At 34.8% G+C, this 14,366-nt stretch overlaps 1 protein-coding gene across 3 annotated transcripts in view; it reads left to right on the top strand.

The window, feature by feature from the left end:
- The window catches only part of LOC149785264 (uridine 5'-monophosphate synthase-like), a 53,427-nt gene extending 39,959 nt beyond the window's left edge, over positions 1-13,468 (top strand). For all 3 annotated transcript variants that reach the window (XM_089979128.1, XM_089979129.1, XM_089979130.1), the window contains exons 10-11: positions 4,309-4,407; positions 7,619-13,468. In XM_089979128.1, coding sequence (XP_089835254.1) covers positions 4,309-4,407; positions 7,619-7,806 — 287 coding nt within the window. In that variant the 3' untranslated portion in view covers positions 7,807-13,468. The remainder of the gene's footprint in view (positions 1-4,308; positions 4,408-7,618) is intronic.
- Positions 13,469-14,366: the final 898 nt, after the last annotated feature.

Here is a 14,366-nt window from a genome sequence, read left to right as displayed (position 1 = left end):
ACTCCTTATTCAGACCTCAATCTTCCATATTATTAATTTATCAGTTTGCTTGTGTCAGACATGAACATGTCTAAGCTTATGTGTGACCTTAATAGAAGGCTCAGTTTAGACTCTTGTTGGCAAGTGTAACAAAGTAATGGAATTGAAATCACTTTGATTAAAAACATCAGTAATCATTACAGAAATAAAGGTTTGTACCCAGAGTTGAGACAAATTGCTGTTGCAAAGGGGGCTTGTGGGTCAATTAGCTAACCAGATATTTTGCAACAATAACTTAAATACTTCCAATCTGCTCTCAACATGAGGATAATGGGCTAAGGACGTTTGGGCACAATTATGTATCAGATGAGAAGCATGGAAGCTGTTTTTCTGACAGCAGTGCCCTTAACAGGTTTATGTTAACATTTTGGACAAAGTTTTTCATTTGCTTACAATTTTTAAAAAAATATTGATTCTGTTAATATTTGAGATGATGAAACAGAGGTTAGAACAATTTGTTTTTTGACACGATCTCTTGCTCCATGGAACTTGGTGTCAAGTTCAGTCTTGGATATATTTCTTCAACAGTTATAGTTCAAGTTTCTTCATGTACCTATGTTTCCCAAACCACTCACTAGATTCAATTCATGTGTTGATTGAATCATAACAAGGCATTTCATTCTCCAACATGATCATTTTCTCACCCCTTTGAGCTTGAACTGTCAGATATAGAAAATTCACATGAAGATTTTGGTAAAGTATTTGATTTGCTTATTCTGTGGTTTTACCATATTGCATGTGGTACTGATTGCTTATACTGTGGTTTTACCATATTGCATGTGGTACTGATTGCTTATACTGTGGTTTTACTATTGCATGTGGTACTGATTGCTTATACTGTGGTTTTACCATATTGTATGTGGTGCTGATTGCTTATATTGTGGTTTTACCATATTGCATATGGTACTGCTTGCTTATACTTTGGTTTTACCATATTGCATATGGTACTGATTGCTTATACTGCATTTTTACAAAAGCATGTGGTACTGCTTGCTTATACTGTGGTTTTACCATATTCCATATGGTACTGATTGCTTATACTGTGGTTTTACTATTGCATGTGGTACTGATTGTTTATACTGTGGTTTTACTATTGCATGTGGTACTGATTGCAAATACTCTGGTTTTACCATATTGCATGTGGTACCAATTTTCCAGGATGTAATGCTTACTCCAAATGTCTAGAATAGGACACAATGAAAATTGAGTCATGTTTGGTGCAGAAAGCCACCCCATTAACCACTGTTTTCTTACTGATACGTTCCTAGTGGTCAGCAAAACCGAGCTGTCTGATAATTCAACTTTATTACTGTAATAAAATATTATCTTTTACATGCAGTTGTTTTAGTTGAACCATTTTTTTCAAAACAAAAGAATTATAACTCAGTTTATATTAATGCATTGCACATGTATATATACAGTATCCAATAACTCTCTTGTCTATTCAATTCGATATGTGTGTTGAGATCAGTAGTGATAGAAAGAAAGTAAGAAGAGTATGAAGTATTTTAAAGAATTATATTATTGACCAAATAATTAATGAAATGCTGTGCAACAGTTAGATTTAATATTTATTTAAATCAATTCTTCATTCAAATGAAATAACAAAAATACTGCATAGACAGTAATGACAAAATTGCTCTTTATTTTATATAATTATCTGTAACTTAACATTTAACCACAGTGGTGATCTACTTTAATGAATAATGTGTTTAAAGCTCAGATAAATATTAAAACTCTTGAATGATGCATGCTAATTAGACACTATGAATACATGCTAATTAGACACTGTGAATGCATGCTAATTAGACACTATGAATACATGCTAATTAGACACTATGAATACATGCTAATTAGACACTATGAATACATGCTAATTAGACACTATGAATGCATGCTAATTAGACACTATGAATACATGCTAATTAGACACTATGAATGCATGCTAATTAGACACTATAAATGCATGCTAATTAGACACTATGAATACATGCTAATTAGACACTATGAATACATGCTAATTAGACACTATGAATACATGCTAGTTACAGCACAGTGCTAATTAGACATTTTGTATAAATGCTAATTACTGCACAATGCTAATTAGGCTGTACCATAATGACTAAGTCTTGGGACACAAATTTTTTTTCTTTGTGTCCCAAGATTTATTTGCATTTAAAAAATAAAGTATTTTCAGTGTCCCAACACTTACTGATGTAAACAAAAAAAAGTCTAGACAAAATTGACAAGATCGCCATGTTCAGTTCTTGTTCATTCATTTACTACATCAAGAAACAGCTATAAACTGCTATGATTGTATTTATAATATTTTGCATGTGCATATTTTCCGATTTTTCCAACTTGAAAGAAAATTAAAGTAAATAAAAACTTTGATTATTCACAGGGTGCTGAGAGTTTACTGGCCGACTGATACTATAATATAGTGTACATACCAGTACTTACACAGTGCAAATTGTATATCCTTGTTTATTCCCAATAATAATTGATGCAGATTTTTGTTTTATTCATCATTTTTACCAAATCTCATTCTTCCCAATCACATTTTTTTTAAAAAATTGATATTTTATTTATTTTGACCCACGCTCTCAAGAGTTACCGTTTTTCTGAGATATAAGTGATCCAACAACATGATCATATAAAATGACACACATCTTTAATTATGCAAGCTGCATAACCAGAATACAGTATATTCACTTAACTGATCATCATTGATACATATTAGTTTTGTGTTTCAGCTTACCGTAACTGAACTCACACTTCATTGACTTTAGAACAAACTCAGTCAATAAACATCATGTCAGTCAAGTATTCTAGCATATATAAAGGTTTTATCATAAATAATTCAGAAATGGCAAAATTATACAAGTCTAGATTTCTCAAAGCCACAGAAAATTTGGACTGATTCCTTGTACATTTTTTTCCTGAGCTGCTTTCCTTTCAGAAATTGCCACAACCCTTGACTGCATTGAGCAAGGGGCAGTTACTTGTTGGGTTCATATATGGATTGGTGACATTATCTTCATAACACTGTTGTTTGGATAAGACAGCTTCGTTTGATGTTGAGCATTTGGACGAAAACATGATATTAGGATTGACCTTGATAGGTGTTTGACTTGCGTTCATACTGGCAGTGTTAAACCGTTCAAGCCACTACTGTTTGTTGTTGGCATATTTTTGATCTTTTGTATTGTTTATTTGGGGTATTTGTACAAGTTAATCCATGAAATATAATGCCTACAAATATACCATCTATGACAGAGGCAGAAATGCATGATTTTAAGTATCAATACAAATATCCTTTTTTATTTACTTATTTTGCTTACAAAACTGATAGAACCAAAAGGAAATGAAAATGCATCATTCCCATAATGGCATGACAAATTCTTTTGATACACAAGATACCTCATTTCAAAGCAAAGACCCTTTTATGCAACAAATGAACTCTTAGGGTTTTGATTAAAGTATTTTCATTCATGTATACTTCCATAACCTTCTGATGGATTCTGTCAGTAGTTAGAGTGGCTCATTATGAAAGCAAGACAATTCATTCTGTCAGTAGCTAGATTGGCTCATTATGAAAGCAAGACAATTCATTCTGTCAGTAGTTAGATTGGCTCATTATAAAAGCAAGACAGTTCATTCTGTCAGTAGTTAGATTGGCTCATTATGAAAGCAAGACAGTTCATTCTGTCAGTAGTTAGATTGGCTCATTATGAAAGCAAGACAGTTCATTCTGTCAGTAGTTAGATTGGCTCATTATGAAAGCAAGACAGTTCATTCTGTCAGTAGTTAGATTGGCTCATTATGAAAGCAAGACAGTTCATTCTGTCAGTAGTTAGATTGGCTCATTATGAAAGCAAGACAATTCATTCTGTCAGTAGTTAGATTGGCTCATTATGAAAGCAAGACAATTCATTCTGTCAGTAGTTAGATTGGCTCATTATGAAAGCAAGACAATTCATTCTGTGACCCACATGGCTTACTTTGGACCATAATGTTACAGTTGTAAAAAGCTTTCCTTAGGGTTTTGGCTAAAGTTCCATTTTTTATTTTTATAAATCTTTACCTGTAATGGATTATGTCAGGACTTAAAATGGCTCATTATGAAAGCAAAATAATTCATTATGTGACACCTGTCTTAATTCTTGACCATTGGTCAAGATAACAAGATGGACAGCAATGTTTTGACTCAACATGTAGGCCCTGGCCTTCATGTTTTGATGTAAAAATTATTGTGTTTATTTTCAGAGACTCTAAAGATTGCAGAAGGCAACAAAGACTTTGTAATAGGATTTGTTTGTCAGTCTGCCATTTCAGATGACCCAGAATTCCTGCACATCACACCAGGCAAGTTTTGTGACAAGACATTCTTGTTTGATCACTTTCTCCTACCTTGTGTTTCATATTGGAAATAGGATTCTTTTCTTTTTTTCTTTCCACAAATGTTTTGTGTTCCTTCATTGACTTTGTAATGGTAGATGTGAGATCAAATTAACATCACCTGTTTAGCTCACCTGACCATTAAGCCAGGTAAGCTTATTTTTGATGGCCCTGCACCTGTTGTACATCATCCGTCATGTCATCTTTTGTTCATTTGTCAACAATTGCTTGTTACCACTCATATTTTTGATCCAATTTCAATCAAACCTGGAAAATGGGCTTATGTTATTAAAATCTTGAACGAGTTTAATAATTTTTTAGTTCCATTTATATTAATGACGTGATCTTGGATCTTATTGGCTGTCCCTTTTACTGTTCTGGAGGTCATACTTCTGATCACGTTCTGAAACAAAATATTTTTGGAATATATAATTATATCATTAAGATCTCATATCAGTTCATAATTGAGGGAGATACATGCATATTAATGAGGTGATCTTGGATCTTATTGGCTGTCCCTTTTACTACTCTGGAGGTCATACTTCTGATCACAGTGTGAAACAAAATTATTTGGGAATATATAATTATATCATTAAGATCTCATATCAGTTCGTTAATGAGGGAGATACATGCATACTAATGAGTTGATCTTGCATCTGATTGGTTGAACTTGATACCTCTCTGGTGTCCATATTTAATATGAACTTTTCATTGAAGGTATATATCATTAGGAACCCACAACAGATTTTTTGATCTGTTTACTGTAATTAGGGCCTCTCATCAAGATCCATAGACAATGGGTAATTTCAGATATTTGTTTAGTGAGTAGTGATACCTACAAGGAGACTCGGAAGAGGATAATGCTGACCATAGTTTTCTATGGCACAATTTGGCAGCATTTTTTGGTAAAAGAAACAAGGCTGGTGATTTGGCTCATTTACATAGTTAGAACAATCATCGAAATAATTGAATTGTAGTGTTAAGGTAACTGGAAACATTTTTGAAGAAAAATATAGATTATTTTTCACATTTTCAGAGGCAAGAACCATGAATGACATTTTGTTGCTGTGTTCTGTTGTCAAATACAGTCTTTATATGATGTGAAACATTTTGATTTTCTTATGTCACTTGAAAGAGAGAGGGAGAATGTAATTATGAGAGAACGTCTGTCTGAATATAAAGTGCCAAAAACAAGAGAAAGTGTTTTTATTTTTTTATTTAATGAAAAGTTCCATATATCAAGAAACATTTAAGGAATGAGATACTTTTATAACTTTATTAAAAAGTCCACTTAAGTTATGAATGATAATGCATAATGCTTGAATACTCATTATAATTCATATTGTTCACATTTCAAGTATTGGGAGCACTGTCCATATTTTCTCTTGCATATTTGTTTAACTACTATGACTTGTGGTAATGACTCCAGTTCTTATGTTGTAGCCAAATAACACTCATCCTTAGCATTCACATAAGGTTATGTCATTTCACTGCATTATGGCTCAGAACATACATTTCTCATGATCATATTCATCACTTTCATTGTTGGCCTGATGCTTTCATGCATCTGTGAAACAGATTAACTCCTCATTCATTAGAATTATCCTCAACATGACCATCATTGTCAAAATTATATCGGCATCTGAGGTCAATGTCCAGTCATAATTTAAAAACATTGCCACATAAGATCTTTTTTTTTTCTTCAGATCTGCAGGCATTGTTAAAACAATGCTTGTTTGCATCACTGTTATTTTAAAGTGTAGAATTCTCTTGGACCCCGTAACAAGCATTCTGTCATAGTTTGAACCATGCATCAAGGAAGTTCAAAAAATATGTGCTTATAATACAGGCTATCTAGAAGACCCAAAATGGCTGATTCCCTGTGTGATTCATCTGTTGATGATGATCTCATTTTGCAAATACTGACTGATCATAGTGATTCTGGCAATTTACTTTTAAAGTTATGAAATATATCACATTATTGGAGCTGGGAAAGTGCTAATGGAGATACCAGTGAATGATTTTGAACCCGAAAATGGTGTTAAATACAAATCCAGTGTATATGCTGCATGGATAAAAACAGACATGATGGTCAACCCCTCGTTTCAGCAGCATTTCAGAATTATATGTAGAAAATGCAGACAATTTAAAAGAATGCACTTTTAGTTTCTTTTCTTGTCATAGCTTAGCCCAGTGGGATCGTTTTCTTCAAAAGAATATCATAAAGGTTACAATAAATCTAATAAATAATAATCTAAAAATGAAATTAAGAAGTAAAGATATTATTTGGTCAAAATACCTGTTTGAGCAAGTTGACTATTGCACTAATGGACTTAAAATCCTAATACAACATTATGAAAACATAAATCTGACATAGTAGTAAGTTGAGTACTAATTCAAGAAAGTTAAACCATGGCAAAGCTTATGTTGATGAAAAATCTTATTTTGGAGCACAAGTATCCAAAAGATGATATCTGTGAGCTGTGGAAAGTTCTACACAACAACCATAAAGAGCAGTTTTCAAACTTGTTCCAGCTGGCTAAGCTAGCTATGTATATGCCCCTCAAGACAGCAGGCTGTGAAAGGGGGTTCTCAGTACAGAACAATAATCAAAGACAAATAAAGAACAGATTAAGCTCAGAAGCAATGAACAGATTATTGCTTATACAACTAGAGGGAATATATTTTGAAGATTTTGATTTCAGTTGGGGTCATTCAGAGTGGAGCAGGAAGAAAGAGAGATGGATATTGCAGTGTTTTGTAAATATTGAACTGTGGTGGTTTCCTCCTCCACCTCATTTTTGTTCTACTTCACTCTAATATTTGTGGCAAGGGGAAAATCTCCACTTATGATAAAATAATGGGAGCTTCTCTGCAGATAGAGAGATATATGGATAATTCTCAAGAAGAGTAACTTAACAATATCAGAGTAGGTCACTGTGATGTAATCTTCTGGTTTTGAGTGACTGGCATTTTCTTCATATGTTATGGACCACTCCAAAATGTGCTCATGTTGGTGGGAAGAATTCATGTTTACAGGTAAACACTTTGTACTATTATTAGCAAATAATCAAGCTGGTTATTTACCCTGTGAAAAAGATGAGGTCTTGTAACAATGTACAAACAATGAATATTTCTGTGAAGTAAACAGGCAAGAACAATCTCTTTTCTGTTTTAGGTGTCCAGCTTAGCAGTGGACAAGACCAAATGGGCCAGAATTATGTCACCCCAAGGGAGGTCATTCTAAACCACAAATCAGATGTTATCATTGTAGGCCGTGGCATTATCAAAGCTGAAGACCCTGTGGTAGCAGCTAAGGCTTACATGGAGGCAGGATACAGTGCTTATATCGAGAGAATGTCTTAGTTTGCCCAAATTCACATTGGGAGTTTAAAAAAATGTCAGCTGTGGGTAGGAATTATTTACAATGTGTTCATGATTTGAATAGAATTATGTTCATTATCTGAATGAAATGTTCATTTTTTGCATAAAACTGTTTATTGTCTGCATATATATGTTCATTATCTGATAAATTGTTCATTGACTGCATAAAATATCCATTATCTGCATAAAATGTCCATTATCTGCATAAAATATCCATTATCTGCATAAAATATCCATTATCTGCATAAATTGCTCCTTATCTGGTTCATCAGCTGCATAAAACTGTTTATTGTCTGCATATATATATTCATGATCTGATAAAATGTTCATTATCTGTATAAAACTGTCCATTATTTGCATAAAATGTTCATTATCTGCATGAAATTTATCATTATCTGCATAAAATGTTCATTATCTGCATAAAATGTCCATTATCTGCATGAAATATTCATTATCTGCATAAAACTGTTCATTATTTGCATAAAATGTTCATTATTTGCATAAAATGTTCATTATTTGCATAAAATGTCCATTATCTGCATAAAATATCCATTATCTGCGTAAAGGTCCATTATCTGCACACAATGCCCATTATCTGTATAAAATATCCATTATCTGCATAAAATATCATCTGCATAAAATGTTCCTTATCTACATAAAATATTCATTATCTGCATAAAATGCCCAATATCTGCATAAAATATCCATTATCTGCATAAAATATTCATTATCTGCATAAAATGTCCATTATATGCATAAAATATCCATTATCTGCATAAAATGTCTATTATTTGCATAAAATATCCATTATCTGCATAAAATGTCCATTATCTGCATAAAATATTCAGAATCTGCATAAAATATCCATTATCTGCATAAAATGTCCGTTATCTGCATAAAATGTTCCTTATCTGCATAAAATTTATTCATTATCTGCATAAAATGTCCATTATCTGCATAAAATGCCCATTATCTGCATAAAACTGTTTATTGTCTTCATATATATGTTCATGATCTGATAAAATGTTCATTATCTGCATAAAAAGTTCTCATCTGTATAAAACTGTCCGTTATTTGCATAAAGTGTTCATTACATAAAATGTTCATTATCTGCATGAAACTTATCATTATCTGCATAAAATGTTCATTATCTGCATAAAATATCCATCATCTGCATAAAATGCCCATTATCTGCATAAAACTGTTCATTGTCTGCATAAAATATCCATTATCTCAGGGGTGGGCAAACTGCGGGCCGTATGCAGCCCGCCAAGGGTTTTCATGCGGCCTAGGAACAAGTGATCATTCGCACTGACTCTGTTTATGTTATTTTGTTTATCAGATAAATGTGCTTCTTTTGAAGTTTAAGTTTAAGTTTTCAAATATTAACAACTGAAAATTAATTAGATGTTATTTAGAGAAACCTTTTGTTTTTTGCTATTTCAAATATTAATTATTTCACTAATGAACTATGCGGCCCGCAACAAGGTGTAAATTTGTGTATGCGGCACTTGCACTGGAAACTTTGTCCACCTCTGCATTATCTGCATAAAATATCCATTATCTGCATAAAATGCCCATTATCTGCATAAAACTGTGCATTGTCTGCATAAAATATTCATTATCTGCATAAAAAAATGTTCATTATCTGCATAAAATATCCATTATCTGCATTTTATACACAACAAAACATAGATCCAGTTAAGTTTTTTTTAAATAATTATACTGTTTGCCAAGGGGGACTGTCTGCTGCTATTTATGAAACTGTTTTGTTCATTCTGTCAGTGAGTGATTCAGCGGCTACTGAATGGCACAACGTGGTTATATAGAGGTCACAGCTGGTCTGTGGAACTCCCTGACAGAATGTTATGGATAACTTTTAGGTAAAGTTTCTTCAGCGGAGCCCAGTAAAAACTAGACTGGCCAACGAAGGTTGGGATGACAACAGCAATATTGAACAAAGTTCTGATCTGGATGATTAAGGATTTCATACTGCAATCTGTTAATATCAATGGGGGTAGAAGCATGTGGCGAGAAAGTAGGTCAGATTTGTTGCATCTTACCTGGCACTGATTTGTGAGGGGTATTGACATTGCGTGTACCAGTGCTGTAAAAACTTTTTAATGGATTGTTTGGGCAGGCAGCTGCCCCATGCGTTTTGGCCCTGCACTGATTGCAGGTATGTAAGAACTGGCAAGTAGTTCGGTGGATACCGCATATGGAGTTAAAATTTTTACAAAGTTCTTTTCCATCCATCTGTCTATGCTGGCTGTACTTGTCAGTATCCATTTTTGTTCTGTTGGCTATGTTCACAACAGGCGCTGCTGTGCACGTTTTTTGTGGGCAAAAGTCGGTTGGGTGAGCAACAGAATTGCAGATGTTGCATGTCATTTTTCGGCTTCCAATCATTAGCTGAAGAGCTGCCTGATCCCTCAGAGCCCAGTTTACTTTGAGTTTGTAGTCATGCAGTGCAATAGCAGCTTGACTGGAGTAGACATTATGGTAGTTATAGAAAATGTCCCCATAGGCATTGGCAATTTTTATAATGTCGGCCTCATACGTGTCCAATTCATGGTGTTTGTTAGCATAAACTGAACAGATGATTTATTTAAATTTTCTGAAAGCCGTTATGAACTCACTTAGACTGAGATGATTAAGTGATCAGGATTATTATTCCCAGCCTTGTCATCATGATTTGATAGATCCGATTCATAGTGTGGTAGCAAAAGAGTGGCAAGATTGACGTGCTTACCCTCGAGTATCTGCTTCCACTGGCTTTCGGATACCATGTCAATTACTGGTAGTATTTCCGCCAAAACTCCATGGGACTGCATCAGCTGATCGAGTGACATCACAGGCTGGGCTACTGTCATTGATGAGAGATGTGTTGAGCTGCCTAAGTATAACTCGGGAGAAGACGCCTGTTGTCATGCCATGATGTTAGTAATGGAATTATTGACGTCAGCGATAGAACGCTGAATGGAGTGGATTGAGGTCATTATGTTGGATAGAGACCATGTGTTTTCAGCAATGGTGGCCATGTTGGAAGTAGTCTGATGTTAGTAATGGAATTATTGACGTCAGCGATAGAACGCTGAATGGAGTGGATTGAGGTCATTATGTTGGATAGAGACATGTGTTTTCAGCAATGGTGGCCATGTTGGAAGTAGTCTGATGTTAGTAATGGAATTATTGACGTCAGCGATAGAACGCTGAATGGAGTGGATTGAGGTCATTATGTTGGATAGAGACCATGTGTTTTCAGCAATGGTGGCCATGTTGGAAGTAGTCTGATGTTAGTAATGGAATTATTGACGTCAGCGATAGAACGCTGAATGGAGTGGATTGAGGTCATTATGTTGGATAGAGACATGTGTTTTCAGCAATGGTGGCCATGTTGGAAGTAGTCTCTACTTCTGAAATATTACATTGCATTGTAAGCGGTCTGTCACATTTTCTTGACCTACATCTGCCATCTTAATTGATTGAACTATCTGGAAGTGAATTGCACCAAGATGCTCTCTGGTATTTTCAAGGGGAGATACTAACCGTGAAACCCCATATTGCCACAGTGACCATTTTACTCCATAGACTTCTTGAAATATAAGCACACAAAAAATATGCATAAAATGTCCATTATCTGCTTAAAACTGTTCATTATCTGCATACAATTGTGTTCATTATCTGCATAAAATGTCCAGTCTGCATACAATTGTGTTCATTATCTGCATAAAATGTCAACTGTCTGCATACAACTGTGTTCATTATCTGCATAAAATGTGCACTGTCTGCATACAATTGTGTTCATTATCTGCATAAAATGTCCACTGTCTGCATACAATTGTGTTCATTATCTGTGTTCATTATCTGCATAAAATGTCCACTGTCTGCATACAATTGTGTTCATTCTCTGCATAAAATGTCCACTGTCTGCATACAGTTGTGTTCATTATCTGCATAAAATGTCCACTGTCTGCATACAGTTGTGTTCATTATCTGCATAAAATGTCCACTGTCTGCATACAGTTGTGTTCATTATCTGCATAAAATGTCCACTGTCTGCATACAGTTGTGTTCATTATCTGCATAAAATGTCCACTGTCTGCATACAATTGTGTTCATTATCTGCATAAAATGTCCACTGTCTGCATACAATTGTGTTCATTATCTGCATAAAATGTCCACTGTCTGCCTACAGTTGTGTTCATTATCTGCATAAAATGTCCACTGTCTGCATACAATTGTGTTCATTATCTGCATAAAATGTCCACTGTCTGCATACAATTGTGTTCATTATCTGTATACATTTATATTGGAAATATTCTTGTTGGGACAGTTCAAAAATCTGATTCAAGTTTTACTTTTCTTCAGAAAAATTATTTACTTCAGCTCATCTGGCTGTAAAGTCAAGTGAACTTATTAGTATGACCCTGTGTCCATCATTCATTGATCAATTTAAGTTTATGTTTAATAAAATGTAATGCATGTTTTGTATGAAGAAAAGACTTTGTGAATAAACAGTTATAAAAATCCTAATCAAAACATTTTGCTTACATTATGTACGGGTGTGGGGGCCTGATTTATCTGCTGCATGATCTTTATTTTTTTTTTGTTTCATTCTCTTGTGGACATGAATATTAACATAAAAACATCATTTGTCCCAGAAATTTTCCACGAAGTGTTCTTCCAGACACAGAAAAGAAGTGAGTTTCAGTACTGTATGTACTCGTTCAGATCCAGTTGGGGGGCCCCGTGTGTCCTAGTGGTATAAAGCGCTCACCGTTACGGATCACTGCCATCTTACCTCTGTCTGCGTGAGTTTGAGTCTCAGATTCGGCTAATGTGGTTATGTGAGACAGCTTGCCAGTAGCTTGCCCCGTGTGTCCTAGTGGTATAAAGTGCTCACCGTTATGGATTGCTGCCATTTTACCTCTGTCTGCGTGAGTTTGAGTCTTGGATTCGGCTAATGTGGTTATGTGAGACAGCTTGCCAGTAGCTTGCCCCATGTGTCATAGTGGTATAAAGCGCTCACCGTTACGGATCACTGCCATCTTACCTCTGTCTGCGTGAGTTTGAGTCTTGGATTCGGCTAATGTGGTTATGTGAGACAGCTTGCCAGTAGCTTCTTGTGGGTCGGTGTTTTTTTCCAAGAGTTTCCCAGGTTCTTCCTCCACCATTTTTACTGGCCGCCATGTATAGCCTATCTTGTGCTGAAAAATGGCATTAAACCCTACAACAACAACAACAACAAAAACAACAGATTCAATTGCAAACTGCATAGACTCAGATCTACTGTTGCATATTGTGCTGGTAGATCTGGGTCTGTGCCATTTGCTGCTCGTAACCAGTAGAACAAACAGCATAGACTGTTATGCAATAGCAGGTAAGGGTATATGTTGTTTGCAGTTGGACCCAACTTATAACTGAGTACATGTTATATAAGTCCATTTTATATAAGTCCATTTTATAAGTCTGTTGATCTGAACCACTGGTCTGGATGGAATGTAAATTTCAGTCATGTAAGCAGTGATGAAGCAGTTGATGCTGTTTGTAAGCTGCAAAAAATGCTGAAAAGATGTACTTTCATTTTTAAAGCACTAATTAGAATATCGTACTTACATGGAAATACATGTATTAAAATTTCTGTCAAGTGAATTTTTCAGTCACTGCTCTAAGGAAAGTAATACTTCTAATCACATATTCTTTTTCATTTTATTCTTGTGATCATTCTGCAGATTGTTTGACTGACAAGACTGAATTTTTTTTTTTTTTTTAATACCTTGGTTGGGTATAAAGGAATCTTGGTACCTGTCTTTCCAAGCAGCACCAATCTTGTTAATTTATTTGTCTTACAGCTTTTGGAGGCCTCTAATGTATATTTTGCCATGTTTCAGATTTTATAATTGAATTGCATTGTACATATTAGTTTCATCAGGGGCTAGTAATTTGATAATGAAATAACTAACCATATTGAGCATCATTTTTATCTTTGTTATGAGCGCATCAAACTCCAACAGTGTAGTGCCAGATCTAATATCCCATAATGCAATATTAGATCTAGGTGTATGCAGTTTAGAGTCTTTCTGTGAAAACATATTTGAGGGAGTGGTGGAAGGCACCTATACACTGCACCCCTCTTGAACAGCCTGACTGGCTGGCCACCTGCTTCACACAACCAGAATCCCTTGGCACCAACAAGGTACCCCTTCATAACATCCACGTATCCAACATGGCCAGTGACCGGCATATTAGTGCAGAAAGTTCAGTTTACCTCTCACAAGCAGCCACATAATTGGTTTTACAGATAGAACTCTCACTAATATTTTTTTCTTTCTTCAAACTTCAGTTCATTGACATTTGTTTTAACATGTTGATAAAGTACATTACTCTAACCCACACAGAGAGATCCAGTTATCCTTACTACTGTGTGTTCCTTAGATGTCAGGTTTTATCACTTTGATAATTAATGGCTGTTATGATAATTACTGGCTGTTATTGCCACTGATAATCTTGAAATGACAAACGCTAAGAAGTGAGAAGCA

The sequence above is a fragment of the Sinohyriopsis cumingii genome, chromosome 13 (genome assembly GCF_028554795.1).
Source record: "Sinohyriopsis cumingii isolate HCF-2022 chromosome 13, ASM2855479v2, whole genome shotgun sequence".
NCBI lineage: Eukaryota > Metazoa > Mollusca > Bivalvia > Unionida > Unionidae > Sinohyriopsis > Sinohyriopsis cumingii.
Note: the sequence above shows the minus strand (reverse complement) of the source record. Positions and strands in the feature narration are given on the sequence as shown.